This window comes from Colletotrichum chrysophilum (assembly GCF_026319265.1).
Source record: "Colletotrichum chrysophilum strain AFK26 chromosome Unknown scaffold_14, whole genome shotgun sequence".
Taxonomy (NCBI): domain Eukaryota; kingdom Fungi; phylum Ascomycota; class Sordariomycetes; order Glomerellales; family Glomerellaceae; genus Colletotrichum; species Colletotrichum chrysophilum.
Genome location: NW_026517301.1, coordinates 555,115 through 579,499, shown reverse-complemented (window position 1 = coordinate 579,499; position 24,385 = coordinate 555,115). Strand labels below are relative to the sequence as shown.

General features: G+C 55.2%; 7 protein-coding genes and 1 non-coding gene across 8 annotated transcripts; 3 read left to right on the top strand and 5 right to left on the bottom strand.

The window, feature by feature from the left end:
• The first annotated feature begins 888 nt into the window (after window positions 1–888).
• Window positions 889–955, top strand: COL26b_002838. The gene has a single exon. It is a non-coding gene; the product is annotated as a tRNA-Lys (tRNA).
• Window positions 956–1,881: 926 nt separating this feature from the next.
• Window positions 1,882–4,541, bottom strand: COL26b_002837 (uncharacterized protein; the record flags this gene model as incomplete). Its single annotated transcript, XM_053175744.1, has 3 exons — window positions 1,882–4,192; window positions 4,251–4,465; window positions 4,524–4,541. The coding sequence occupies 3 exons, from the start codon at window positions 4,539–4,541 to the stop codon at window positions 1,882–1,884; spliced, it is 2,544 nt and encodes an 847-aa protein (XP_053040453.1).
• Window positions 4,542–6,712: 2,171 nt separating this feature from the next.
• On the bottom strand, window positions 6,713–8,239 carry COL26b_002836 (uncharacterized protein; the record flags this gene model as incomplete). The annotated part of the gene is made up of 1 exon (XM_053175743.1): window positions 6,713–8,239. The coding sequence occupies one exon, from the start codon at window positions 8,237–8,239 to the stop codon at window positions 6,713–6,715; it is 1,527 nt and encodes a 508-aa protein (XP_053040452.1).
• A 458-nt stretch (window positions 8,240–8,697) lies between these two features.
• Window positions 8,698–9,504, bottom strand: COL26b_002835 (uncharacterized protein; the record flags this gene model as incomplete). The annotated part of the gene is made up of 2 exons (XM_053175742.1): window positions 8,698–9,217; window positions 9,398–9,504. The coding sequence occupies 2 exons, from the start codon at window positions 9,502–9,504 to the stop codon at window positions 8,698–8,700; spliced, it is 627 nt and encodes a 208-aa protein (XP_053040451.1).
• A 2,713-nt stretch (window positions 9,505–12,217) lies between these two features.
• Window positions 12,218–13,035, top strand: COL26b_002834 (uncharacterized protein; the record flags this gene model as incomplete). The annotated part of the gene is made up of 2 exons (XM_053175741.1): window positions 12,218–12,345; window positions 12,402–13,035. The coding sequence occupies 2 exons, from the start codon at window positions 12,218–12,220 to the stop codon at window positions 13,033–13,035; spliced, it is 762 nt and encodes a 253-aa protein (XP_053040450.1).
• A 1,482-nt stretch (window positions 13,036–14,517) lies between these two features.
• COL26b_002833 (uncharacterized protein) lies at window positions 14,518–16,144 on the bottom strand (the record flags this gene model as incomplete). The annotated part of the gene is made up of 3 exons (XM_053175740.1): window positions 14,518–14,646; window positions 14,702–15,859; window positions 16,004–16,144. The coding sequence occupies 3 exons, from the start codon at window positions 16,142–16,144 to the stop codon at window positions 14,518–14,520; spliced, it is 1,428 nt and encodes a 475-aa protein (XP_053040449.1).
• An 811-nt stretch (window positions 16,145–16,955) lies between these two features.
• COL26b_002832 (uncharacterized protein) lies at window positions 16,956–17,836 on the top strand (the record flags this gene model as incomplete). The annotated part of the gene is made up of 3 exons (XM_053175739.1): window positions 16,956–17,039; window positions 17,169–17,251; window positions 17,311–17,836. The coding sequence occupies 3 exons, from the start codon at window positions 16,956–16,958 to the stop codon at window positions 17,834–17,836; spliced, it is 693 nt and encodes a 230-aa protein (XP_053040448.1).
• Window positions 17,837–19,804: 1,968 nt separating this feature from the next.
• COL26b_002831 (uncharacterized protein) lies at window positions 19,805–21,368 on the bottom strand (the record flags this gene model as incomplete). The annotated part of the gene is made up of 2 exons (XM_053175738.1): window positions 19,805–21,005; window positions 21,133–21,368. The coding sequence occupies 2 exons, from the start codon at window positions 21,366–21,368 to the stop codon at window positions 19,805–19,807; spliced, it is 1,437 nt and encodes a 478-aa protein (XP_053040447.1).
• Window positions 21,369–24,385: the final 3,017 nt, after the last annotated feature.

Below are 24,385 nucleotides of genomic sequence, written 5' to 3'. Positions count from 1 at the left end.
CTAGTGAACAAGTATAAGTTTCAAGAAGCTCGACGTATGACGAGTTCAACACCAACCCGCGGAATGCATTGATGGTCGATTCCGCGCGAAGGCGTATGCAATCGATCAGCTTGGTAACACACGGTACAGTCCAGACTAGGGTTACGGATGTGACTTTCGTGACGGAGAGGTTGCGGACACATGCTAGAACAGAATCGCGGGTGTCATTCGTCCCTATCTTGGGGCTTATATTGGGTTTTATTCAATACAATACTCGGCGCACTTGCTAATCTGTTCTGCGCTACTTACTGGCCAATCTTCCTGCCACGAGCACCTAGCCTCTCACATGGATGGGACTCGGTGTTCAAACATCTGAAAGAGTTCAAAGAAGGCTCGCAAATTCGGCTTGGAGACGACTTCAGAGCAAATACATGTCCCGGATTAAATAACAAGCACGCTGCCGATGCTCTATTTCCATCGGGGCGAAGAAGCAGGATGCAGTCCCAACCCGTTTACGTCGCATGAGACAAGGTAAAGTAGGGCTTCCTCGTCGAATGAGCTCTGAAATCAGCTAGTCACTACCAAACGGGATCTTTTCAAGATACATAGGGACTCTTCGTTTGGCCAGCCAGTCTGTATTTACTGTCGGCTTGTTGCTCAGAACGGATAGAATACATGTTGTTCTCCACCAACTTGACATTGTAACACCACGCAGGCGGCTCAACACTTTGTCAAGTTGCGGGAGACAACAATCCAAGCCACATTGTCGAGTCTCAGCTTAACTTCTAAGTCAACTTCAAGAGGTTCGGAAACCCCACAGGAAGGAGACGAGCCCCCCACTTGCGAGAACCTCACGTCGTCTCCCACCATAAACCCACCTCCCCATCATGACTCTTCATCAACTCGCCCGGCTAGCTCAATCGGTAGAGCGTGAGACTCTTAATCTCAAGGTTGTGGGTTCGACCCGTAAGCACTATCTGTTCCTGAACATACGTCGTCTGCATGTATCCTAACATCATCACAGCCACGTCGGGCTCAATTCCCGTCCGCGATTGCAGCGCACACATCTCTTTTTCCTTTTTGCCTGTCCAGAGTTTTGCTAAACTCTTTGGTGTCTCCTGGGATACTAACCCCAGACACCTCTTCAAGTCACAATACTTCTGGTGCAGAGGGGTCAAAGGATTGAGGGAATTAACTTAGTAAACAAGCTATTCAGTTTGTTACTATGTTTTGCCCTGCCTTGTGTAATTCTCAACCTGTGCAACCTCTGCTCTGCGAATAACACAACAATATCTAGACCACTTAGGTGCTTTTAGAATCTGGTCTTTGTTGTGTGCTGATAGCGCCCAACAGATGTTGTTCAGATTTGCCCTCTTAATGCTCTCTAAGTCTTTCCCTCATGATGAGAAATCACAAACAATCATTCAACAACGCATGCCGCGAGATAGAAGTCTGATTCAATGCCAAAGAAATCTATTCACAGACTGTGATGTGCTACTCCAACTAATCTCTCATGTACTCATACATTTTGTCTTTCGTCTAGTACCTTTCGCGGGTTGCCGCCTTCGGAATGGGCCAGAGCCTCAGCCCGTCCCATCTCCATCCCGGGTCGGCAGCGTAGTCTGCTCGCTTCCGGCGAACTTCCCAGAGACTATCACTGATGTGACGAGCTCTTGCGGATCCCGATGGCCAGCTTTCGGGCACAGGGGTGCCAACTGGAGCTACATCAGGCTCCTCACGCTTCTCATCAGCCATCAATTGGTCCTCCTGGGCAAACACGTCTTCCCATAACTGCTCTTGGCTGTTGTTGCTCACGATTCCTCCACTGCTATTCTCGCCAAAGGTATCTTCCCAGAGCTGATCCTATTTGCTCTCTCTCCAAGCAACAGCAAACGGCGTTCCCTAGTTCTCTCCGTTGGTGGTCTCGGGAGCGGCCTCTTCAGCCGCGGGCACCGAGGTGGGCTCGAAATCCATCTCTTCGGGAGTGGGTGCGTCCTCAATATCGGCATACTCCTGCTCGGCGATTGCGGCCTCCTCAGCGGCCTTGGCCTTGGCAGCCTCGTCAATCTGCTTTTGCTTCTGGAGGCTGTTGTTGATCAACGGCGTGGTGTCGTTGAAAATACGCAAGAGCATCGCCGTGCGGTCGTCCTTGGGCAGCATGAGGTTGAGGGAGTGGATGCTCTTCCACAACGGGAGCGCAATACGCTCGCTGAAGGAGGCATCCGAGCCGTCGGGCTCAACCCGCAGCACGCAGCAGCCCATGCCAATGTCCCTGATGCGCTCTCCTATTTCGCCCATGGACTGCCACTCGCCGTCGGCGATACGGGGGAACATCTCGATGAGGAGCCTGCGGAGGGTCTCCTTATTTGTGAGGCGGACGACGCGAGACTCGCCGACATAGCCCTGGAGGATGGGCATGCCTTCGGACTGGATTCTCCAGCGGCAGACCTCGGCAGACGGGGCGTCCTGCTTCATAAACATCTTGACGCCGCCGTGGATGACCTTGATGCCGCGACCCTCGTTCTCTTTGAGGATGTCGCGCGCCAGGGCTGAGGTGTAGTAGATGGCCTTGGCAGGCTCGCCGGCGGCGTTGCGCACCATGAAGCGGTCTTCCGGGAAACGAGAAGAGATGTGATAGAATCCCTTGATGTGCTGAATGATCTCGTGCTTGGGGTCGAGGTACTTGTAGGGCTCCTCGACCTGGCCGTGGGCGTTGCGGTTGGATTTCTGGGGCTTGTTCTGCGACGCAAGCTTGGGCTTCTTCGCGTCTTGGGACTCGCCTTCAGCCGCCTCGTCCTCGCGCGGTCGCTTCGTGCCGTTGGTGGTATCCTGCGCGGGGTCCTCAGCCGCAGCCTCGGCCGTTTCCTGAGTCTTCTCTTCAACCTTCTCGTCAGTCTTCTCGGTCTTCTCTTCAGTGTTCTCCTCCGTCTTGGTTTCGGTGCCGTTCTCAGCCGCGGGTGTGACGGTCGCTCCGGTCCCGTTTGTATCGGACTTCTGGTCCTCGGGACGAATCTTGAGCTCCGACTTCTTCTGCAGGACCGTGATGAAGAAAGCGCCGGTGTCCTGCTGGTGACCGTAGACTCTCATGCAACGCTCAAGGGGAAGGTTAGCGCAGACGCTGTCCTCTAAGGGAGGAAACATGGTCTCGGCGAGTCTGCCGGGGGCGATGCCATCAGTGCTGTTCTTGGTGAACTCATCGACTTCCGCCTGAGAGCTCCACAGCCTGCCAGACTTGTCCATGATCTGCCATTTGCGCATACCAGGGGCTCTGATGAGACCCTTCAGCTCGTTGCTGCAGTCAACGATCTCGACCTTGTCGGGGCCACCGCAGCGATCGATGGCAGCAGCAATAACGGATTCGTTCTCGACGGGGTTCATGGAGCAGGTAGAGTAGACAACACGGCCTCCGACCTTGAGCATGGCGAGGGCACGCAGCAGGATTCTGACTTGAGTAACGTGGAGACCGAGGGCATTTCCAGGCTGCCAATCCTTCCAGAGGTTCGCGTTCTTTCTCAGGGTGCCGTCGCCAGAGCAAGGAACGTCAGCCAAGATTCTGTCAAACTTGAGGTAGACGGGCTTGTTCGGGGTCGCGGGGTCCGAAGGGAGCTTGATTGCCGGGTACTGCGTGGCGTCGTGGTTAGTGACGAGCAGGTTGGGTGATGAAATGCGCTTGAGCTGGTGAACAAGGAGGTGTCCGCGCTTGTAGTCGGCGTCGTTGGCGATCAGAATACCGGTGGCACGACCGTCATCCGAAGAGTCGGCTGCGAGATCAGCCTCACGCTCCTCCTCAGTCTCGTCGCCAAGGGCAAGTCCATCCTCCTTGGCGTAGGCGCGCAGGACCTTTCGGATTCTAGCCTCCTCGCCCTGGTGAATCATCTCAAGAAGCTGGCCGGCCTTGCTGCCGGGAGCGGCGCACATGTCCAGGACAGTCATGCCAGGACGAACGTCCATCAAAAGAGGAGGGATCATGCTGACGACCTCTTGTCTGCTCGTGTTGCCGACACTCGTCTCAGAGACCAAGAACTTCTGGAATGAGGAGAAGGGAGCATATTTGCGAATGACGTTCTTCGGGGTGGTCATCCACCAGGCGAGTTCATTGGGGTACCACTCGAGAGGCTTGGGGGGCTCGACAGCGCGACCGTCGGCGTGTTCGATCTTGACGATCTCGGGCATGTAACGTTCCTGGAAGAGCTTCTTCACGGTCAAGGCGTGGCTATATGGGAGTCAGTACGAAGTCCATGATCGGTCTCAATTGAGTCAGTGCGACGTACCCCTTGGAGCCGCAGAAACGGAAGCTGTTGGGGAGATCTCTGCGCAGCGCATCCCAGAAGGGACCCTGCTCCTCCTCGGACAGGCCGATGATGGTGTTGTAGTAGCGCTGAAGCCTCTCGTTCTTCTTGTCGACGGCCGGGTACGACTGCCACGACTCGCTGCGAGGCTGGCGGCCGCGGTCAGCACCGCCGCCGCGTCCCTTGCCCTTCTTGCCCTACCGCGCAAGTCAGCACAATCAAACCTTCATTTCGACATTTAAAAAATCTACCAACCTTGAACTTGCGACCCATGATGCAGGCTCTGTTGACGTACGTGTGTTGTGGGAGATGGAGTTCAGAGGTGAGATCGCAACAGCTGTCGCTCGGTAGGAAATTTTGCCGTCACTCAAACGAGACCACCAAAAAAAAAAAAAAAAAAAAGTTGGAGGTTCGGGCGGTATGCGCCAGCCCCTCGATTTGGTAAAGATTGGCCAATCACAAGAGGCTAGGTGGGCTATCTTATCACCCCGCATTAGACCCCTGTCCCTCAGGGTCTCCCCCCGGCTTGTATCCGCTGAAGCACCTGAAAGACAGACAGACACAATGCAGCTCCTCAAAGTCAACAGCTCCATCAGTCAGCGGGGAGTTGCTTAGAAAAAGTCCACTTCGCCTGGAGACTTCATCTCATGGTGGAAACTCTGAGGCATACAGTGTCAAGTCTCAAAGCGTGAGCCGCAGCTCGACTGATCCGGTGAACACCTTCGTGGTCACTGGAGTGTGCTCTGACGGCTTTACACGAAAGCTCCTGAAACCTCTGCAGCTCCGTGTTATCCGCGACGCAGCACCAGAGCTGTCGTTCGCCTCTTACCTCCGTGTACTTATACAGCTTGCAGATGATGTATATGTAATCATTAGCACGCGAGCAAGACTGTGTGTTGGCTGGCGTACACAGACGTCCGGTCTGCTAATGCCTGGAAACTGATTGGGTCCTGCTCGCAGCATGGAGTGGGCACCGAGGCAGTCGTTGGCAAGGATAGGCCTAACATCGATCGCCCAATGCGGGGTTGTTGCCTCGGGACCCCGGGAGCTTCTGTTACTACCTGCCGCCGTAGGTACCTTAGTTTTCGACTATGCTAATGTTTCCCCCAACAAGAGCTTGTTTTGCCATCAGAAGAACGTGGGAAACGGCAGCCGAATGCCAGCCGAGAGGTTGAGACATCCCCGCATGCGAGGATGCGTCCGCGCCTTTCGGCTCGACAAGGGCGCGAGCTGGAGGCGACTCGGGTTACTTAAATGCCATAGCTCTCTTGAATCCATTCTCTTCTAACCTGACAAGTAATGTTGCCCCTCAACTTCGTGACTTTGTGAACTTCACAACCCAGAATCATGGCCCCCGCATCAACTGTGAACCAGATCCCACAGGTGGACGCCACCGCCGCCTCCAATGGCAAGGCCAAAACGATCGTGGACAGAGGCTCAATGAAGCTCTCTCTGAACATGAAGCCAGTCAAGTACGACGACCCGTACCAGCAACGACAGCATCTCAAGGAGCGTCTCGCTTTGGGCTTCCGCATTTTCGCCAAGAACGGGTTTGACGCCGGCGTGGCTGGCCATATCACTGTTCGCGTGAGTTTGTCGGGTTCTCGCATCGCAACCTCTCTTCTGACAAGATGTATTAGGATCCAGTCGAGCCAGGGACCTTCTGGCTGAACCCATTCGGCGTTCCGTGGCCTCTACTCAAGGCATCTGACTTGATCCGGGTAGACGAGAACGGTGAAGTCGTCGAGGGCGGCCCTGTTAGACTGCTCAACACCGCCGGTTCGCCACTCTCTCAAACCACGCTACCATGAATAACGTACTAACACTTCCCAGCATACATGATCCACCACGCCGTCCACGAAGCCAGGCCCGAAATCAACTGCGTAGCCCATTCCCACTCTCTCTACGGCCAGGCCTTCTCCACCCTCGGCCGCAACCTCGACATCATCAGCCAAGACACGTGCGCCTTCTACAACGACGTCGTCTTGTACGACAACTTTGGCGGAATCGTCCTGGGCAAGGAGGAGGGCATCCGCATCGCAAAAGCGCTGGGCGACAAGAAGTCCGCCATCTTGCAGAACCACGGCCTCATCACCTGCGGCAAGTCGGTCGAGAGCTGCGTGTATTGGTTCCTCAGCCTGGAGCGCTGCTGCCACCAGCAGCTCCTCGCCGATGCCGCCGCGGGAGGTCGCGGTCACTTGACCACGAAGGTTGAGCAGGAGGATGCTGAGTTCACATACAAGTCTATCGGTACTGAGATGGCGGGATGGTTTTCTGCGAAGCCGGCCTTCGATATGATGGAGCACGAGTCTGGGGTTTCGTACAAAATGTAAAAAAGGGTTTACAACTAATGGGTGGCTTCTTTGTCTCATATTTCAAGAATGCAATCAGTCCAGGACTGGCGTTGAGTGGTTTTGTACAAATATGGTACAAGCGTGATACATTTACTCATCAAGTAATCCTACAGTCCAGTGAACAATCCTGTCAACTCCCTGGCCATGAATGGCGCTTACGGGAATGACGGCGCAATTTTCCGTCCAGGTCCCCTTCTCAACGCCACTTGGGTGAGGAGCGGTACCGTTGTTGATTTGCTCAAGGTACTCCTTCAGTCGCCTGAAATTCTCCTGCGTCTCGGGAAGGTCGGCCTTGGTGGCAACCACGAACCAGGGCTTGGCTGTGATGTGTAGTCCCGACTCCTCCTTGGGAGTTTCAGGGGCATCGGCAATCATCATGTTGCCTCCGTATGGACGTTGGGTGTCGCCATTGGAAGCGAGGTCCCAGTCGATACGAGAGTCGACCTCACGATCTCGCTCCTCCTCCTCGCGCATCTGGGCATAGAGGCCAACCTCCCTCCACAGAGCATCGAGCGCCTTCACGGCAGGCCCAGCGGAGAGGTCGATAACGAAAGCAAGCACCGCAGCTCGCTCGACATGACGCAAAAATTCCATGCCAAGTCCACGATCCAGATGGGCACCCTCAATGAGACCCGGAATATCAGCAACAGTGAAGCGAGTTCGCTGTTCGACCCGGACTTCTTCCTCGTGGCTGCCAGTTGAAGATGCAGCAGCGGGATAGCGCTTGTAACTCTTGATGACCGGTCGGCCCTTGTAGTTGTCCAACACGACGGTGCCAATGTTTGGCTGCAAAGTGGTGAAAGCCCAGTTTCCGACCCGAGTGCGCGAATTCGTAAGAGCCCGAAGCAGTGTGCTCTTGCCGGCGTTGGGCAAACCCACGAGACCAACGTCGGCGAGCAGCTTTAGCTCGAGTTCAATTTGCATCGTCACGGCTCGCTCGCCCTTTGTTGCGAAAATTGGCCTTGGAAATTCGCGAGATACAAAGTGCGGGTTGCCGAGACCGCCAACACCTCCGGTGGCAAGCAGAATCGGCTGCGGTGATGGGCGTGACAAGTCGATTTGGATAGGGCCAGGAGGCTGGTGGTAAAGTCGTTGACGGCGAGGGGCCTTTGGCAGAGCAATAGTCTTCAGGTCGGACTTGGACAGGCCTGGATATAGAAGCCACTTGTGACGCTCGGGATCCTCTGGCTCATCATCCTCCGGCTCGGGCTTCTTGGCCTTGCGTTCTTCTTCGATCAATCTATCCTCCTCAATCTCCTCGTCGGTCATCACCAGTCCTCTGCGCGCAAGCTCCTCTTCGCGCTCTCGCTTTGCACGCTTCTCGGCCTTTCTCTTCGCTCGCAATGCGCGCTGGAGGACCGCCTCCTCAGCAACGGGGTCTTCTCTCTCCAGCTCGCGCAAAACGGTACCGACGGGTACGGTGATGATGACATCCTCGCCCCGCTGGCCGCCCTTCGCGCTGCCTTGTCCAGTCTTCCCCCGACCTGCGCGAATAAAGCGTCTCCTCGCTAGCTTGTGTAAAGAGGTCTCGCCGTGGACGGCTTGGATGTAAATGTTGCCTCCATGGCCTCCATCGCCGCCGTTTGGGGGACCGTCGGGAAGATATGCGTCGCGCATGAATGATATACACCCATGGCCACCAGGGCCAGCATAAAGGGTCAAGCTGGCCTTGTCGGCAAAATTGGGCGAGGCATAGTCGTCGGGGGCGGGGTTGAGTCGGCTCGATGATGGTTCTTGGGCGACGTGGGTGGAGCTATGGCGGCGGGATGCGATAGTCCTCGTAGCGAGACGGGATGCGCTGGTTGCTCGGGAGACAAACAAGGAGGGATATAGGAACGGAAGAAACAAAGAATGACTGCCAGAGCATCTCGACGCCATTGTCCCGAGCGAGCCAGCTAGAAGCCGATCGTGAAAAATTGGTCACCTGCAGTTGGCTGTCATGAAGCTTAGGAAATTTTGGGTTGCCGCGATAGGGCGATAAGATAAGAGATCTGTTGCTTTACATAAGGTGGCAGGGGGACGACATCTACCAAAGCTACCAAATCAATTTATTCGGGTTCGGAAACATTGCTGCATCACAGCGTTACCTTAGAACCTATTTCGATGAGAGGGTCGAACACGTCAGAATAGCGAACGAATTCGCCGGCAGTATCTGCGTTTCTCAGTTGCAAATCAGCATAGGCTGTCTGTTGGACGAAGGAGCCGCGGGCCCCAACAACCTTTGAATACCGCCATCCCATGCTCATGAATCGCTGGTTTCTGGCCGCGCCCGAGTCGATCATGTGCTCGGAATTGGGCAAAGGACCATTGTTGTAGTGCAAAAGCAAGGGAACGCCGCAAATTCTGTCAGCAAGCGTTGCGAGACGGCGGTGGAAAGTTTCGAAGTCCGTCTCTGGAAGCTCGATGACAAGAGTGTTATAGATGACGGCCAGGCCGATGCAGTCGGGAACGAGTTCAAAGGCGAAGAAGTCAATGGCTTGCTGAGGAAGAGGTGCGCGGGACTTTATCATTGAAACAATGGTCTTGTCGATGTCGACTTCGTCTCCCCAGGCGAACTCTCCAAAGATTGGCGAAAACATACCGTCGTCCTCTGACCTTCAGACTGCGATCGCGTCAGCGATGGTAGGGGGGCGGTTATCCTCAGCGGGGGGTCCTCCACGGCACATGACCTCAATGAACGGAAGAGCCATCCCAATTTCAACAGCATGATACTTGGTGTGTAGATAGTATATGAGCACATTCGTCTGTTCTGTGGTCAAATTCGTTTGGGCTAACCGTCCGTCGGATCCTTTGTAAGATAGACTCTCGATGTCAATATTTGGCGTAGGAATGACCGCATCATTGGCGTCGTCGTTTGCCGACTTCGTTACGTGAGACTCCATGCCTGACATTTCCGACTTTCCTGTCTGGTTGCTAGTCTCTGTAGGGGTGAATAATATGAGGATAACGAAGACGATGAGAATTAAGGGACAACATATTGGTCGACCCTGGGCTGTGAAAAACAAGTACCCACAAGGTTGCTTAGGCTTTACCTACTTACCCTTTTACTCTAGACAATTTCCAACCCTTGTGAATACTGTCGATACAATACGATACGCAACCTTTACACCGGAAGGTAGGTTCTTACATAATGTGGCGGGGGCGGGAGCAACCGACCGCGACTGGGATCAACTGGCGAACGACGCCGTCAGGCAGCCCACGCTTGTCGAAAGCCGTCATTTCCAGGCCAGAGTACTGCCTGGTTGCCTTGAGTTGCCTGCGTTGGAATAAGACATAAGACGAAGGGATCGGACGTCTTTTCAGCCTCTTGGACGTCTCTTCCACACCTCATGAACCGCTGGTGGGCTTCGTACAGCCAACGCAACTTTAGCCGAATCGAAATGCACGGAAAAATGACGATGCAGCTTACCCATGGCCACTTGCCACAGGTTTATCGCCTCGATGCACCGTAATCCGACAACTCTATCTGTTTCGGTGGGCATGCTTCACCAGCGGGCGGCAGGCTCTGGCAGCAGTCCAGCTGAGGGAGGTAGGTACATGGTCTCAAGATGCGGTGAGCGGGGGTCTGAGGTTCTGACAAGAGGGGTTGCAGATGCATCGACCACCGGCCGTTCCGTCAAACACCGGCGGCAAAGCCAGGGGCGGCGGCCATGTTGATGGCGATGGCGATGTTGATGGCGAACCAAGTGGTTGGTCTTTTCTTGCTGCGCGAGCTGAAGGGGATGGCACCAGTTTTGAGGCTCAATGGCTACGGCAATCTCCTCTTCGATGGTGGGCGAACAAATGGATTGGGCCCTCTGGGTTGCATCCATCCATCGCAGCAGCAGCAGCAGCAGCGAGAATCGTGCAGCAGTGTCCCACTGTGCAGTGGTGGTGCGTGGTGTGTGTGTGTGTGTGTGTGTGTGAGGTGGAAATCCAGCCAGCCACCCCACCGCACCCCACCCCGTCGTGCCGGCCGTGTCGGCGTCTCGAAGGACCCAGGTCGGGCGGGTCTGACTGTCTGCCCCTCTCCGCTTTCTTTCCTCTTCGGTGGCTCCCGTTGGACAGAAGACGGCCAGCGGAAAGCAGGCTGGTGCTTGTCGCTCGCTTCTCGCCCAACCTCCCCTCCCCGCTTCACAGCAAACGCCCCGCGGCTTCTCTTCTTGAGGACGAGGTGTCTCCCAGTGGACAGTGGAGGTTGTCTTGCCTTGCTGCAGGACAGCAGGTCACAGGCGTCGGGTACATGCTACCTTACCTGACCTTACAGACACAGTCTGGTCTACTGCGGTAGCAATTGGCCGTTGACCGCCTTGAAGCCCAAACCCAAACCAAAGGCGGAAACGGAGACGGCACCGGAGCCAGACTGGAGAAAAGCTGAAGCTGGGAGCCGAAAACTGAACGAGGGGCGAACAACGCACACATAATCGTCCCCATCCACTTCTCTCATTGCTCAGATCCAAACAGCTTGCTGCACCGCAACTCGCAACTCTTCAGAGTCTGTCTGGCTGCGGGTTTTTACCATTTCCTCGCCATCCATCGTCTCCCACCTCATCTCCCACAGACCGTATCGTATCTGCCAGCCCATTCTTCCCCCCTCCCATCCCACGAACCACGCAAGACGCACGCAGAGCCCGCCGCTTCGTTAGTGTCCGCCCAAGCAGCATCAGCATCAGCACCAGCACCAGCACCAGCGCCGACACCAGCTCATCCCATTGGGACGCCGTTGGGCAAACGACTTCTGCTGCTTGCCACCCCTCCCATTGGGCCACTCTGCCCCCAGACTTGCATATTGCAACACGCTCGCATTCGAGCCACGACACTCTCTGCAGTCAAAAACCCCTTCCCATTCGATCTTCTCTTCATCTGCCTGCGCCCTCGTGGATCGAACTATCTTCTCCCCACGTCTCCTCCGCATCGTCTGTTTTTGTCTCGTCTCCCCTTCTCACTAGGAGCCGCCTGTGTTCGGCTTCCCGACTGCACTGCACCGCACCGCACCGCAACGCACCGCTCCGGCAACGAGTACGACCACTTCTTGTTTGTTCCCTGCCTCGGTCCTCTCCATCCTATCCCCGACCTTGGATCCCTTCTGCACTGCTCACTGCTACTGCTGCCACTATTGCTGCTTGCTGTCTGTCGTCTTGTTTCATGCTTCGAAGCTGCATGATACATCGCACCAACCGACAGTACCAACTCGCTTTATTCGTCCTAGTATTGTTTATTCCCAATTCCTTCCTTACCGCTGCCGACACGTCGGGTCCTTCATCTGTCACCATCCTCCCCTCTTCTTAATAAGTCAGGTCAGTTCATCACCGCCTTCCTCTCTTCCTCCCATACTCCCTCTCTACTCCAACGCCCCATCGCAACCCCAACCCAGCATTTCTTTTCTCAAGAGACCCATGGTACGGGTCTCGAGGAAGAATGTCCATTGTACTATTAGTGGATGAACCATCTTGATCTCCTTGTACACTATCCTTACTCGGAACCTTGCCCCATCCGTCGACTATAGACCGTCGGCGTCCCAAAAGGGAACCCTCAGCTAAGATGTATACCAGAGAGAGAGATCATCACAGGCCGCGGACACCACGCACGCCTCGTCAGCGCAAAACCACAGTCAGGATGGACCCCGACTGCGCCATTTGCCATGCTCCTGCCACTCTGGCGTGCGATTGTGAGGCCAAGGGTCTTGATGTTGCCATTAAGCAGGCCGAGCATCGCATGATGAACACGATATACAACGAGATTCGGTAAGTATAAGGGGGAGCAATGCCGCAATTCCTCCAATCGCTGACTTGATCGCCAGTACTTGGGTTCGTGCCCATGCCCAAGACTACATCTTGGAGTATTTCCGCCTGCTCACTGAGCGCCGAAAGGCTGCTCACACCGCCAACCTCGAACGCATCACCGCCCAAGCCTACCACTACTACCACGCCCAACCTCACCCCAACGAGATCGCCGAGGCACAAGCGAGCCTGAAGCGCGGTATCGACGAGGACTGGCAGTCCAGCGTTCAACGATATCCCGAGGTTTTGGAATACTTTTACAGTCTGGTAGACCTGACGCTCCCTCCCGATGACGATCCCACCGTCAAGGACCCTCCGTTGAGCGCCCTCAGCGGCTCTCGGAAGACCAGCCGGCGGATCCAGGTTGGTGGACGTGACATTCCGGCCATTGCAGGTGTCAGCTCGCACGAAAAGGACCCATTCGCACGAAGAACGCCGCCGCCATTCGAGCACCCACGAGGAATGGGCAGGAGAACACCGGCCCCAAGAGACCCTAGGGAAAACAGGAGATCCATGCCGCCCGCAGGCCCTCCTCCAGGAGGACCGCCCGGCCCCCCGGCACCTTTCGGCTCCAGAGGAATGCCGGGAATGGCAGGAATGGCGCCGCCGCCCGGTCCCGGCGCTTACTATGGCTACGGTGGCCAACCATACTAAAGGATTCACGCGCTGGATATTCCCCCGGAAGCAAAAAGGTCTTGCTTGTAATGATGTTTCATGAGATCCACGAACTGCATAAGCCTTCTTCCCCCTTTCCCGCGGCCTCGCCAGACTATTGCATTGCAGAAACGGTGCGGCACCACTCAGGGATGCCCCACCGCGGCGTTGTTGATACGTTTCTAGAGAGAGACAGAAATCGTGTTTCCGTTTCACCAGCTTTGTGTACTTGATTTTTCATGTTTCCTCTCTTATATGTCATTTTCGGTAGGTTGGCGTCGGTGTACGGGCAACGGAAAGAGGGGAAACTTCCATTCATGGCTGGCATTCACGACGGCGCAGGCCGGATACATCTTATTTTTCTTCCGCATTTACCATACTTTTGCGCTAGTATTCTATGACAGATGAAAACAGCCTCTCAGATATGCGGCGAGCTAGAGCAATCTACAAACATTTGAAAAGAAGTCTCATGGGGACGGTTGACCGTCTTCGTTCTCGACTTGTCTCTGAGCACTTACTTTCCTTCGGGTGAATCTGGGACACGACACACATCACTGTATTGCCGTCGTGAACATGCGACTTCGTCACGTCCGCGAATCAAACAGACGTCATATGATCACACAACATATACACACAACGCGAGCAACCGAGGTTACCTAGACAGGACGCGAGTCAAATGAAGCGCAGAGACCGAAAACTGTACCCGAAAAGAACGAAGGTCAGCTGTGAAGAACATTTCACTCCACATACAGGTCAGCAGCATGTCAACGATAGCGGGGATTCTTTGCTTTTCTTCCCTTCCTCAAGGGTCATGTTCGACATGACGCACAAGCACACCTGCCCGACGCGAGCCCAAGAGGACGGACCAATGCCGGCAATTCGGCGTCGTGATAGGGTCGGCACAGAGCGCGGACTGCAGCCGTTGGTTTCGTCATGCATGCCAGACATGACAGCCTGGGGGGGCAGGGGAGAGCTTCTTTTGTTTTACTTGCATTGCTGGCGTTGGTGGACGCGGGCTTTCAGACATGGTCGTGATTGGGTCAGTTCGTGGGCAGTACAAGGTTATCTCTGACCACTGAAATTTGCTCTGGTGGGTTAGTCTTGGGCAGCTAGGATACTCACGGCCCATCACATGACGGTATAAGAACGCCCCATCGTGTACAGGTTGAAAATAGCTTTTCTCTTTTCCTCTCATTTTGCGCTGGAACAGGGGGAGCTGCTAAGTACAAGAAAGCCCTCAAGGTCGGCGAGCAAGTGGGCTGGAAAGACGCAGAAAATCGCCACAGTTATAAAAAAAAATGTTTGCGTCCCCGAGATCCGACTTTTTATGCAAGGGTAGGAGTTTTGGGTGTGTGTGTGTGTGTGTTCGTTTATCTTTATAGGTTTGAGCTGTTCGGGACCCTTAGGCTGACCGAATAGTCATGGGTGAGAGGAGTTTCTCAGTTCAGGCTCAGGCGGCGGTTTGGAGGGCGGTGATGGAAATCATGCCTTCTCCTCGACGGAGGCCTCCTTGAGGTCCTTGGTAACCTCCTCGACGCCGTCGCCGTTGCTGATGCCGTTGGCCTCATCGGCCTCGAGCTTCTCAAGCTGCTTCTTGGCCTTCTCAATGTTCTGCAAAGCATGTTAGTGACATGAAGCCTGGTACGCATCATCCTTTGGGACTCACTCTTTGAGTCTGGGCCTCCTGGTCAGACTTCCAGTTGTCCAGCTTGGCCTTAACCTTTTCGACAACAGCAGGGACATCGGACTGGCTCATGGGAGGGTCGATGTTGAGGAAGGCGCAGTCCTCAACGACGGAGGGCGGGCAGTTGAACTTGCCGGCATCGGAGGCGGCGGCACCACCCTTCTTGCCCTTCTTACCCTTCTTCGCGGCGGGGAGGTAGTCCTCGTCACGGTCCTTCTTAGAGACGACCTTCATGCCCTTGATACCAGAGTCGTCGACGGTACGGCTAGCCTGAGCGCTGAGGCCGCTGTCGGCCAGCAGAGGAGCCTTCTCGGTCTTGTGGGAGGGATCGAGGAACTGGAGCAGGCTGTTGGCGCGGCGGATCTCCTCGAGGTATGCGGGGTCGCTGGCCTCGGCAAGGAACTTCTCGGCGTCGGCCTTCTTGCGGTCCTTGATGTACTTGTCGTGCTCGGCCTTTCTCCTCTCGCGAGCCTTCTCACGAGCCTCGCGCTCGTAGGCCTGGGCAGCCTTACGGCCCTGGTAGAACTCGTCCTTGAGGGTCTTGACGACCTGGTACTTCTCGTTCTGGACGGCGTGGAGCTTGGTGCGCTCGTCGCGGAGAGAAGAGAGGTTCTTGTAGGCCTCGTCGCCCTCGGCCTTGATGGCATCGAGCTCGGCCTGGATCTTGTTGTACTGCTCGCTCATGGCCTTGGCCTCCGGGTCGTCCATGGAGTCCTTGATCTCCTTGATCTTGGCCTTGAGGTCGTCAATCTGCTTCTGGGAGTCGTCAAACTGGGAGAAGTTCTTCCTGAGCTTGCGCAGGGAAGAGATCTCGGCAAGAGCCTTCTTCTCGTCGACGATCTTCATGGAACCAGAGTTGACCTGTGACTCGAGCTTCTCGATCTGGCGGTCGACCTCCTCAACGCTCTTAAAGTTGACCTTGGACTTGGCGTTCTTCTGCTCGTTAATGCGAGAGCGCATCTGCTCATCGAGGCGCTTGATCTGGTCAAGCTTGCCGGTGCGGGCATTCTTGCCGGCGCCCTGCTTCTGGCGGATCTCGTTGAGCTGGGAGATGAGATCCTGGCGACGCTTCTGGGTAGGAGAGGGCTGGTCCTTGTTCTTGTTCGGGGTAGCGAGGTCGATCTTGGCCTTGATGGCTTTCTGCGATTGAGAGGCTTGTGAGTAATCGCGACTTTAGACGGCATGTTTGCTTTTATGATATTGCCGTAAATTGGCTGCGCTACAATGCTGCGGCAAGGAAGAAGAGCTGCAGCAATTCGTCAACTGCAGGTTGTGTTTACATACCAGCTTGTCCTCAGCCTCCTTGAGCTCCTTCTCAGCAACGTTCAGCTTCTTCTTGAACTCGGCCTCATCAGGCATGGCCGGTCTGGTCTTCTGCTCGGCCTTCTCGGCCGCGGCAGCGGGTGCCTGCTTAGTGTCCGCCATTGTCGAAGATGTATAAGATGCCTGCCGTCCTGGGGAAATGGACGATCAATTGGCAAAGGCCGGTGAATGCGCTCAGCTCTGGTCGTAAGGTGAGAGGTGTGGAAGAGGAGGAGGGGAATCGGGATGGGCGAGGGAGAAATAATGGGCCGCGCAAAGGTGAACTTTTGCGTGGTACCTTTGCAACGGGACCCTCAAATTTTGTTGAAATTCACCCATTTGGGTTCCGTGGCAGGTACTTTCCCTGCTAAGGCCACCTGCTTTCCGTGGACTCGACTGTGGGGTTTCTAGGCCACGTTGGCACGTGCGCCTTTACACCCTTCAGTGTTCTCAGTGCTTTGCTGGTGTCCATTCACAATGGACCCTGGAATGATCGGTGCAGTAAGCAAGAGGGCCCGTGGCTGGTGGTGGCTCGTGCACCTGCCAGCAGCCACCGGTCGGTCTGGGGTGTCTGTCAATCACCCTTGGATGGATGCGAGCTGCCTGGGTACGTACTTACTAGTACAGATGTTCCGTCTAATGCTGTCTCGGATTATCTTCACCCTTCAACGACGGGATTTTTCCAGAAAAGCCCGGCATCAGACTGGGTAGTTTTTGGGCGCTCGGGCCCCACTTAGATTTTTCGCTGCAAGGCTGAACTCGAACGCCAGAACTTTTTGGCTTTGCGACCGACGCCAGTCTTTTTTTCCAACCTCGACGTCGACCCTTCGCGATACCCAATCCCGTACCCCGACCGCCATCCACCATCTCGAATCTCAACACCATTCTCGGCCGCAAATATTCGATTCTAGCGGAGTAGTCGAACGCTGCCACAATGTCGGAGCAGAAGGATGTGAACAAGGAGGTCACCAGGTTGTGGCGAGCCTGGAGGACGGCACACGAGATGGCCGCGGATCGCGTACGACTACCCCCCAATCGACTGCATCGGAGGTGGGAAAGCTGATGCTCTTTGAGCTTCAGGCATTCTCTCCGAAGCAGATGACATCTTCGCGTGCGTTGCGACGGTGAAGCTGACGAAAGAATGCAGGGTTACGAGCTGGCCGAGGAGGAACTCACAATCTCTCTTGACCGCTTCAAGATGGAGTACACCAGCGGTGACGGAAGCGTAAAGTGAGCGCGTCTCTTGTTTCCTTGCGCGCTTTCATCTTTGCTAACGCGTGACCGTGCAGCCGTGGCAAGCTCCAGTTCTCCGCCAACCCCTCTGCCGACATGATCCGCAAGTTCACCCCTCCGCCGACGTCCCAGAACCCCAACCCGACACCCGAGTGCGGCACCCTCTGGGTCGAGTTCCTTGCCGATACGACGTTTGGTATCAAGGAGATCAAGAAGTTCATCCACCACCTTATCAGCAACAAGTACTCGTCCGGCATCATGGTCACCCACGTGCCCCTGTCCCCCGCCGCGCGCAAGATGCTGGTCACCATAGAGTCGTTCGCCAAGGTCGAGTGCTTCCTGGAGGAGGACCTGCTGGTCAACATCACCAAGCACGAGCTCGTCCCCAGGCACATCCTGCTGAGCCGCGAGGAGAAGATTGCGCTGCTCAAGCGCTACCGCCTCAAGGAGACCCAGCTGCCCCGCATCTTGCAAAAGGACCCCGTCGCCAAGTACCTCGGTCTGAAGCGCGGCCAGGTCGTCAAGATCATCCGTAACTCCGAGACGGCCGGTCGCTATGCCAGTTACCGTTTGTGTGTATGAGCGGGCTGGTCAGTCAGCGTCGCGTCTACACACATAATCACGCCGCGTTACTGGGCGCGGCAGTTTGGAAAGCAGGGGAGGAGAGACAAGAAAGACCAAACGGAAAGGTTAGAGGCTTTCCGGAGGCGGGACGTGGCTCCTTACATGGGAGAATATCGCCCAGGGCCCGGGGAGGAAGAGCTTACTATATGCATCACTCGAGTTCGGCGTTGAGGGAACGGCTACGGTCTGCTGTTTTGTGTATGATCAAACCAAAAAAGAGGGCTTTCAACTAGAAGGACAATTATCAAACTTATTATTTATCACGTCTTTTGGCTGCCCTGAACTTGGTAAATGATCAGCACATGTCCACTAACCGAAGAGTACCGGCAAACGTGCTTGTTTTGTTTGCCCTGTATTTGATAGGCCAAGAAAACTCTTCAAACGTTTGCTTCGTCAGTTCGACCGTTTCCAGTCAACTCCCGTGGCGAACACGCAAGCCTCACCTGGGCCAACTTGATTTCATGAGTTGGTCGAACCTGGGCATCAGAGGAGATTATTCGCCGCGGAACTGCGCCTTGCAACAATTTGCATCCCTCAGATGCGTGCCCAATCCTTTTTAACCTGATTCCAGTCGCATATAGCAGGAGTTTATGCAAAGAATACCCACAAGTCTGTCAACGCAACGTGTAAAGCCACGCCTTCATTCGATCCGGGGGGAACACCGGACGAACGCTGATATAATACATCCCATGAAAGCCAAGACAAGACAAGACAAGACAAGACAAGACAAACCCCCTTTTTAACTAAACCAACTGCCTTAATCTCACACAGGGGAAAAAGGCCATCACCACAAATGCCTTTCTGCACCAAGTCCCACGTTTCCGACGCGCCCGTTGACCAACAGGATACATCCCAAAAGACATTTCACACACACACGCAGAAGGCCCCGCTGTGCGAGAGAAACCCAACCCATGCGTCAATGCCAGAGACCCCCTTTCCTCCCAAGCCTAACAGGGAGGAATGTTGCGACTTTGAGAGAAAGCAGCAGAAGATGAAGCATTCTGGCTCCACATACCTAACCTACAGGCTACCCGGCCCTCTCGATCGGATTTCGGCTGTCGGCTGAGGAAAGATGGAACGGGTGGGCGGGCGAGACAACAGGGGAGATCGGGAAGCGGAGGCGGAAGCGGATAGATGAATGAGTGAGAGTGAGTCAGGGACCGACCGAGAGATATCTATCCTCCGAGAAGAGCTAGCCTCGAAAAACCGAGACCACGCGAAAAAGGAACCGGCACCGCAGGGCGACGGGGAAATAATAGAAAAAGTTAGACAGGAAGCAAGGTAAACTTTCAGGGGGCGCAGAGTCAGTCGTTGAAATTGGGTAGGGGATAGGCCAGAAGAAAGCAACGGTTGGTAGGCATGGCAAACGCAGGGACCAGGCTGGTTGCAGGATTAGCACGAGTTAAAACGGCATACATGGTTGCGGCGCGCGAGAGCGGAGTGTGCGAGACGAAAAAGCAGCACGGTGTTTGTTCGTCAACTGCGTCGTGATTATTTTATACCTCTTGTTGATGTTGTAATGGTGAACAGGCTTTGCAGTACAAACATGATGGCGATTGCGCCGGGGTATATGTTAACGATAAATAACAGCAAGGAGAGCCAGCAGCTTTTGGCAATCGTCAAAAGAGGCAAAAACATGGCTCCTGTCTCGGTTGTCCTGGGTTTCCTCCTACTCCGAATATCCCGTCGTGATAATCATCTTTCCCAGAAAACAAAACGTGACGCGTCCAGCCCCTTCATGGTCCGAAATCAAACGCCACAGCAAGGTTCTAGAGACCTCTGTAACTCCAAGTGTGAAAATTCCAAAATTCCGTCAAGTCGTCATTGTACATGGGCATATGCTGCCTTGGCTGTAGTGATGCAGTGCAATTCGTCGCGATTAAGATGGTGTGGTGAAACATGAATCGTCCGTAGTCGTGTCAAAAGCTACTTCAGTAAGCCGCCGGGGTCAATCAGCGTTGGCTCGCCGGGGCGTGGGTTATACGATGGGTGATCATCATGAAGTGATTGCGGTATGGGTTGGAGTTCGGTGCCGCTTCTCGTCTTCTGCCTCGATTGCTTGGTATTGTTCGGCCCTAGGAGACCTCCGAGGTCTTGCAGAAGCGCTGTCGAGCCACGTCGCATACCAGTCGACGGGGCAGGGAGCGTGGGTGATGGTACTCCATGTCCCGGGGACGACTTTGGATCGATAGTTGAGACGAGACTGTCCCGACGATAGGTCGGCACGCCGAACTGGTCCTCAGACAGAAGCCCTCCCACATCAAAAAACGAAACTCTTCGCGGGGTGGTGGTTGAGTTACTTCGAGACGACGAGAGTTGGTCATGCGGCAATAGCGAAGCATTGCTGCGCTCGGCGTTACTGCGGCTGCGTTGAGGGAATTGCCAGTTCCGCAAGTCCTCGCCAAATGGCCTTGCAACGGGTGCAGGGGTGTATCGCGGGCTCTCCGGATCATACTCTTCGTCCGGCAGCTCTCTCAAATCAGGATCCACTCCAAGGCCAACGTCTCGCACCAAGTCTTCATCGCTGCCCCAATGCCGGTGAATGGTTGGCCGTCGCGAATCGGAGTTCCGATCCATCGAGTCAGCCGCAACTGAGCCGTACTTAAATTTCTGTTTCTTGATGCCTCGATCGCGTACGAACGAGCCTAGCACCAGGGCGTTCGCTGCTGTGGTCGCAAATAAGAGTTCCACGGATGCGAATACCGATCGTAGTTGTTGTTGTCCGTGCTCCCTGATGACGTGGGGGACCCGATAGATGGTGACGCCGATAACTGCCAAGCTGAGGGAGAAAAGCAGCGTAAGTTGGACCTTTCTCTTCAGACCCATCTGACTCCGCAAAATAATCGGGATAGGGAAAAAGACAAGCAGTGCATCGGTGAGGATGTTGCACGTCGCCATGGTGATGAGATGGGCGAATCCTTGGCGACACTGCCCGCCGGGGTCGGGAGTGACCTGCCAGTAGTGGTGGAAGGGCCTGCATTCTGCCAGGTCGCTGATGATGATGGCGATGAAGGTTGCGACCAGAGTACATCTGATGAAAACCAGAGTCTGTTCGTAAGAACGTGCCCAAGTGACGCCAGTGAGGCGCTTGAAGAACTCTAAAATAGTGTTCTTCAAAATCCACAATCTGCACAGACAAAGCGTTAGCAAGCCATCCTACCGTCTGAACGGTTCAAAAGTTGGTTCTCATCCAAGCGTTGCTGACTGGCAGAAAACGTGGCTGAAGACGTGCGGGCGGTTGGGAAATGACATACGTCGCTGCGTAAAAGATGCGGCTGGCGAGCACGAGACCACTCGCAATCTGCCTTCTGTGCTCATCCTCCGGGGACAAACCGTCAAACTGCGAGTTGTTGGTTCCGTAGAGTAGGACAAAATGCACGCAGACCATCCGGAGCCAAAGTGGGATGAGGGCGAGGGCAGCGACCTTGTCCTCTTGGAACAGCCTCTCGGTCCGAATGAAGCGGCCAGCAACCCGCAGCAAGATGATCATGGTGCAAAATGACGTTATCCACCAACAAACCAGTAGCGACGGCTTGTCCTCGGAAAACTTGCGAAAGGGTGGCGGATCGGTGTAAAGAGTCATTGTGGACTCGTGCAATCCACGCTCGTCGACCTCCGCAGAGGGCACGACGAGCGGGGAGGAAGCTATGAGGTTGGAATTCGAGAGGCGGCGGCTCAAAGGGCGCAATCAGCTTTGTCGACTACTGGGCGAGGTAGTTGTCACAAGGGTATAGGTGGGCGACGATATTGCGGTAATGCGATTCGACGGTTGGCGGAACAGCGACGAGGTGTCGTCAAGGTGGGATGTGTATGTGTGCGCCTCGCAGTGACAGGTACGTCTGATGCATGAACTTTGCGGTTGTGAAGGGACGAACAGTGCAACATCAGTCAAATCGGACCCGGGCGCAAGTGAGGGCGTCGAGGGAACCAGGCGGAGAGCCGTCGAGACGGCGAGGGGTGAGGACGCTACCGGATGCTTGGGATTCTGTCAGAAAGACGGCTGACAAGTTCGTGGGTAGAGGTCGAAGTTGGTAAGGGAACATGGAGCGCGGTCTAGATAATGCGGAGGAGTGGGTGGAAGTAATACTTCAGCTGCACGCAGCAGAAGACGCAGATAGAGGCAGTTCTCTGGTGAGGATACCGCCGCTATGCTAGCGGTCCAGGTGAGATGGGATAGGCTGGGCTGGGGTGGCCAAGTTGGGGGGCAGTCAAGGATACCCAGTGATGGTCCCTTTGCGCGCTAGGAATGATGGGGGGATTCGGGCCCTTGGGACTCGAGAGTGAGAGAGAGTCGAGGGGTGTAGGATAGAGTGACAGGGGACCAGGGAGGGTGTGCGGTGATGGATTGATGGTGTGCATCAGCAGCTTTTCTTGGCTGGCCAATCCTGATCCTGTCGGTACGGGACTGGACTGGAGGTGCAGAGCAGAGGTTGGATGATGGGGTGGGCAGGCCAGACTGGCCGCGGACTCGATTCGACCAGTCCTGAGGGACGCGTTGGACATTTCGCAGTCGGCAGGGCCAGGGCGAGCCAGTTATCAAATCAAAGAACAGTAACCAGCGAGAATGCACCCGATCAGCTTGCTGAGCCCTCAATTCCCTTGCCAGACACAGACAGCGGTCAATTCACAGCCATCGCTGAACTGCCAACGTTGGCTGGGGGCGACGCTACTGTCCCAAGTGCCGCTGATTCGTCTGTCTGGAGGGGGTTTTGAGCTGGCTGGGAAGCTAATACCGCTAGTATGCCGAATAGCTTGCTTTGAACTGTTCTTCCCGCGGCAACGTCTCAGTTCGTTCGGTAACCCGACACAATGGTAAGAGGAGAATTCCGTGGCTCGACCTCAGCTCGTTGTCGACCTGGACCCCCCATCCACACGTGTAAGTGATTCACGTCGCGAGCCATGCGTGTCTGTCGTCTTGTGCCTGGCTGCAGTCCGGAGCATTGCGGCCTGGACTAAAAGTCGAGACCGATGGAAAGGAAACGTCCATACTGTCTGTATGGACCTCTCTGTGCGGCGATGGATCCTCATGGTATCGGTCCGCCGGTCCTGGTGATGCTGCCACTGCTGCTGCGGCAGCTCTCCTGCATACGCTAATAAGCTCACAGCGCCTCCACAATGCTTCCCACCAGTCGCATTTGTGAGGATTCGAAACCTGCAAAGGGTTGCCTCTTCGCCAACGTGCTGATCAACTACCGACAAATAGGCAGTCGCGCCGAGCATGTATTCCTCTCTTCGAATCTCGGCCGTGCCAGCGTCTTGTCTGGCTTGCTCAATGCCAGAGGCAGAACACGCGAAGTAAGCCTCGTCACGCTGGTGTCTTCGTCTTTTGTGGCTTGGCCAATCCGTCACGTCCTCCTTCATGTTCCACCAGCGTCTTCAATCACAACAAGCGGCATGTATCAGTTGTTCCAAGACTGTTGATGACCCTGGAGGCGTTGTTGTACGCATTGGCATTCGCTGCGTTATCGTGCGTGCGCCGGCTCAAATGACCAACGAGAGGGCATCCCCACTTGTCTTGTCTTGCCTGCCTGCGCAGCCGCCTCAGTGTTCCTTTCTCAGTTGTCCTCGGGTGCGCTTCTCTCCACCTAGATAAGGCGACGGCCGACGAGAGGCCAGCCTTCGTGCTTTCTTCGCAGGATTGGTGGACCAAGTCGTTGAACGGCTGTTGGAGACACGCCCCCCTTGCTCCCTACCAAAGGACGGACGGAAAAGTTGTGGCTTTGGTGTTGGTTCATCGAATCAGCGACCAGCCTGCTTCTCTACCTCAATGAAATTTTTTGGTGTGCAAGTTGGGGTACCACAGCACAGCGCGCACGCGCGGAGACGATGCGGAGACGATTTGGCCCTTGCCCTTTTCTTTACCGGAGCAACATGGTGGCCAGGGATTGCCAATTGGAACCTGGCGAACTCGAAGAGGGTTGTTGGCGGTGGCAGTGGGTGCCCTGCCCTCGGTTTGCTGCGTACATAGTGTAGTAGCGTACCAAGTAGTGCGGCCCTGCCTTCTGATTGAAGATTGTCGGCATGGTCCAGCGCACTGGTAAGGTTTGTCAGGTGTGGGCAGACTTGTTGGTTTTCGGATCTCTTTCTGTGTGGCAGACTGGCGTATCCATGCTTCTCGTCACTGCCTTGATGCAGTCGCGGCCGCCATGGTCTGATGATGCTGCACGGCTGAGGGTAGAGACTCCTGGGGAATAGCGACAGAGATAACCGCGGTTGGCTCTATTGGACTCTACTCCAACGGCCGAGTCTGGGCTTATGGGCCGATATAGTGGTGGCGATGGTTGGGTGCTGCCTGGAGCGGTGCTATGCCGCAATGCGTATCTGGTTCTGGTATCCTGCCGGGGCGAAAAAGAAACATAGGTACCGTTGATTGCCGCTGCAATGATAGGCGCAAAGGCTGGATTTGGGCTGCATCAGTGAAGACGAGCAGTTGAGCAGGTCGTGGACGATGATAGATAGGTAGACCAGCAGGACCACTACTCTGTACAACTGCGAGGGCACAGCAGA